The sequence below is a fragment of the Sinocyclocheilus rhinocerous genome, unplaced genomic scaffold, assembly GCF_001515625.1.
Source record: "Sinocyclocheilus rhinocerous isolate Xijiao unplaced genomic scaffold, SAMN03320098_v1.1 scaffold478, whole genome shotgun sequence".
Lineage (NCBI taxonomy): Eukaryota > Metazoa > Chordata > Actinopteri > Cypriniformes > Cyprinidae > Sinocyclocheilus > Sinocyclocheilus rhinocerous.
The window spans coordinates 2,073,726-2,078,443 of NW_015651483.1; the positions used below are offsets into that span (position 1 = coordinate 2,073,726).

Consider the following 4,718-nt stretch of genomic DNA (forward strand, 5'->3'; position numbering starts at 1 on the left):
AAAAGTGTTGCGTTTATAATTTTGTTCAGTGTATATATATATATATATATATTAGTGCTGTTAAATCCAAAATAAAAGTTTTTGTTTACATAATATGTGTGTACTGTGTATATTTATTATGTATATATATAAATACACACACATACAGTATATATATTGAAAATATTTACATGTATTTACATGTATATATTTATAAAAAGTGTATCGTAGTTCCCCCAAATTTTCACAACAGTAATAAAAAAAATTGTTTCTTGAGCAACAAATATAGATATCACATAGATATCCAGTTCCATATAACTATGATTTGGTCAACAAAGAAAAAACATCGAATGTATATGAAACAGACTCTAATGATTTTAAGTTTCAAAATTCTTAGACAACTATAGTCATGCTGCTACAAACTCTCAACCCAACTCTCAGCTCAACTTTTGAGTGCAGGCGAGTGACAAAGCGACCCGTTGGGTTTCTAAAACAGGTGGCATGGCTCGCTAGGATTTGCTCATCGAGAAGGCATTTATCACCTGCTTTTAGTAACGCATGGTTTGGCAATGAACTATATGCGTTTCCACGGAAACTTACCTTTGCCATGCCAACCAACTCCAACGCTCAGAACTGTGATCTCTCACAGAGATTTGGCCACTTTTACAGCTATCAGCGAGTTCATTAGATAAAACCCATACAGATAACAAAAGTGGCCGGTTTTAAACTAACAGTAACCATAATACAATGGCCATCACAATCCTTTGAATGGGTTTTTTATGGAGCTGTTCAGTCGTGACATCAATTTGAAGACCATCCGGAAGGCCACGGCTTCCCTTGGAAATTTCCATGTCTGTGGTGAACATTACTTAAAGAGACTTTCACATTTGTTATGTAACATAAATTACATATTTGCATGTTTACATAAACAACAGTTTTCTGATTTGTCTTAATCTAAAATATGAGAGAGAGTTGATTTGTTGGTCATTTTTGTTCACTGCAGAATTCTCCTAATCCCATTTGTGTTATTTCATAGTTTGGTAACACTTTAATATAGGGACCAATTCTCACTATTAACTGCTCATTATTAGCATGCCTATTATTAACATATCGGCTGTTTATTAGTACTTATAAAACACATATTCTGCATGACCATATTCTACATCCCTAATCTTACCCAATACCTACACTTAACAACTACCCTAACTATTAATAAGCAGAAAATTAGGAATTTGTTATGACAAAAATCATAGTTAATGGTTTGTTAATAGCGAGAATAGGACCTTTAAATATAAATTATATAAATATAAAAATTGTGTATAAAAATAAAAAAAGATATAAATTGTGACCCATATTTTTAACGACTTTATATTGTTTTAAATTATGTGGAAATAGTAGAATAATTTATTAGTTTATTCTGTAGTTCAATTTAACTCTTTCCCCACCATTGACGGAATATGGTTATACAGTAGGGGGAGCTATTAGACATCTTCTGAAAGAGTACTGAATCTCCGGATCAAAACAGAGATGAAGAAGAAGCAGAGACAAGCTATTGCCTATGTAAGCAAATGCATGCATAAAATAACGTGATTAAATGTTAAACAGCATATAAAACTTCCCAGCGTTACCAAATGAAATGTTGACCCAGTAAGTGGTGTAGGATTGTGTAAGCTTTGGAGGTGTTTCTGGAAGCGATCTACTCCATCTAGGCTTTGATGTTTGTTCTGAATCCCTTTTGGACTTAGTCTGAAAAATGCTAATTTATTTTTTTTAAAGGGGTCATATGATGCGATTTCAAGTTTTCCTTTCTCTTTGGAGTGTTACAAGCTGATTGTGCATAGATAAGATCCCTGAAGTTGCAAAGACTAAAGTCTCAAAACCAGAGAGATATTCTTTATCAAAGTTAAGACTCTGCCACGCCCCCCTAAAACGGCTCATTCTAACACGCCCCCACATATCTACATCACCATGTGGAAATATTTGCATAATGCGCCCAAATGATCACGCAAAGACCCAAAAATTCAAATTCTGTCATTAACTCACCCTCATACTGTTTCAAACCCGTAAGACCTCCGTTCATCTTCAGAACTCAAATTAAGATATTTTTGATGAAATCTGAGATCTTTCTGACCCTAAATAGACAGCAATGCAACTGCCCAGGCCCGGAAAGGTCCATGTGACATCAAAGACTGTCCTGGAAAAGAAATCGTTGAATAAAGTTATTTTTGATTTCTTTGCACACAAAAAGTATTCTCGTAGCTTCATAAGATTAAGGTTGAACCACTGATGTCACGTGGACTATTTTAACGATGTCCTTACTACCTTTCTGGGCCTTGAACATGGTAGTTGCGTTGCTGTCTATGGAGGGTCAGAAAGCTCTTGGATTTCATCAAAAATATCTTAATTTGTGTTCCGAAGATGAACGAAGGTCTTACGGGTTTGCAACAACAGGAGGGTGAAAAATTAATTACATCATTTCATTTTTGGGTGAACTATCCCTTTAAGCTAGAATAAAAAAATATATATTTTTTTTGTATTTTCTGTTGACATTGGTTGTTCAGATATTAATACAGCAAAATATTATGGGAGCCATGAAAATTTTATGAAAATGATCAAAAATGTTGGCGTTGACTGGCAACTTTTTAAAAAATGCTGGCGGGGAAAGAGTTAAACTTGACTGAAGACATTCAGAAACTTGCTGTTTATCCTAAAATGTAATGGAAACATTACAGGAACGCCTTCTCATGAGCCTGCTGCCCAGAAATGTTGCCATGGAGATGAAGGAGGACTTCCTGAAGCCACCAGAAAGAATTTTCCATAAGATATACATCCAACGACATGACAACGTCAGGTACAGAAAGAACAAGAGAGAGTGTGTTTCAACAATCAAGCCATTCATGTTGAAAACCCACATTTATTCCATGAATGAAAGATGAGAGCACTACACATAGTTTTTTTTCCAGACTAGACAGACATTGTCAATTCCATTGTACTTAAATTGTGATTGCAAATACTGAATCAGTGAGTCAATAAGAGTCAACAACTCTCCACTCACGCGCAGTCGTCTAAGTTCCTGAGTCTGGCTGCCAACCAAAGCTCGCACAGCGTGTATGGCGCCCACAGTGCTAGTGCTATCAACTCAAGAGCTGCTCAATTAACCCACACTGCCCACACACGTGGAGAGACGGAGAGCGAGAGATGGAACAAGGCAGTGCTGGGGGCAAATTCACACAATAGCACATACACACATATACACACATATGCCATCTCAAAGACCCGTTCCAACCAAGAGATTGGTGAGTGAAAGATGATGCATGCAAGTAACTTTTCCATCATTAACTGACTGTCTAAAAGATGAGGTTAATGCAGGCCCAGCTCCAGATCAAAGATGAAGAGTGGGCTTTATCTGTAAGCGCTATAAAAGCTATATGTTTGTACTGTCATTCATATCTTGCTGCCATGTTTGCTTAGTTTCGAGATAAAGGTTTTATTAAGTTCATAACCTGAGTCAGAAATGCCATTTAACTAAAGACTCTGGAGCCATTAGTATATTACTGTAGTTTTGAATTTAGATTTTTGTTTTCTTTCATGTTTATTTTGAGTCCTTTCAAATTAGCTGATATTAGTGATTGTTTGTTTTAGTTTTTTTTTATAGTTTAGTTTATATTTAGATGTTATTTAAATCACAGCATTGCATTTTCATGTTAATGAAGTCTGTTATAAAATTTGAAATCTTTATATTCAGTAATACATAATCTAAGAGTAAAACAAAAAATTATTTGTGATCATTTAAATTTTATTTAAATTGAAGTCAGCATAAAATGAAAATGCACTATCCCCTGGTTTCACAGACAAGGCTTAAGCTAGTCCCAGACTAAAATGCATGTTTGAGTTGTCTCAACTGAAAATATCTTGCTCTGACATATCTTAAAATATGTCAGTGTCATTGTTCTGTGTCAAGATGCACACCTGTAATGTTTTCTTCTAAGGCATTTTTGTAAAAGTCGCTTAACTATCTTAATTTAACTAAGGCCTTGTGAAACCGGGCCTACATTTTCTAAATTCATGTAATCAGCCTGTCTTTTTTTTTTTTTTTTGACCTTTTTTCTGTCTTTTTTTTAGTTGTAATTTTTAATCAATATGTCATAATTTAATCGTCTGGTGAAACAATACTTATCTCTGGTGGCGTACACTGAAAAAAAATAGTCTAGACATTATTTTCAATAAACTGCATAAATAACTACAAAGAAATGACAAATAACACGCTGAAGTAAACAACATTTTAAAAGACTGAAATAGTATTTTCTTCTAAAGACTCCTCCAATAATCTTTGTTTTATTTTATGACTTAGAATTTTTTTTTACAGTATATACCAACTTCTCTAATGATTTGTCCACTTCAACTCCACACTTTTCGGTAACGCTTTAGATTACAACCCGCAAAGAACTACGTAAGTATACTGTATTTACGATGTACGTTTCTGTAATTATAGTGTACCTATAAAGGTGTAAGGGAACAATGTGTTACGTTTGGGTAATAAGGGGGTAACAACCAGATATGCAACCTGTAAAGAACTGCGTAAGTAAACTGAAGTTACAGTGTAACTTTTTTGTAATTATAGTGTACCTATTCAGTACCTCCGCATAGGTATAAGGGAATAATATGCGAAGTTTGGGGAATAAAGGGGTAACAACCAGTAAAATTACAAATCATTTATACTGTAAGTATTTTGAAACTAA

The 4,718-nt window shown here is 34.4% G+C and overlaps 1 protein-coding gene across 1 annotated transcript in view; it reads left to right on the forward strand.

The window, feature by feature from the left end:
• LOC107712833 (adenylate cyclase type 1-like) overlaps positions 1 to 4,718 on the forward strand; it is a 79,678-nt gene that overhangs the window by 26,493 nt on the left and 48,467 nt on the right. Inside the window, exon 4 of the mRNA XM_016518197.1 lies at positions 2,712 to 2,830. Within this exon, the coding sequence (XP_016373683.1) occupies positions 2,712 to 2,830 (119 nt within the window). The remainder of the gene's footprint in view (positions 1 to 2,711; positions 2,831 to 4,718) is intronic.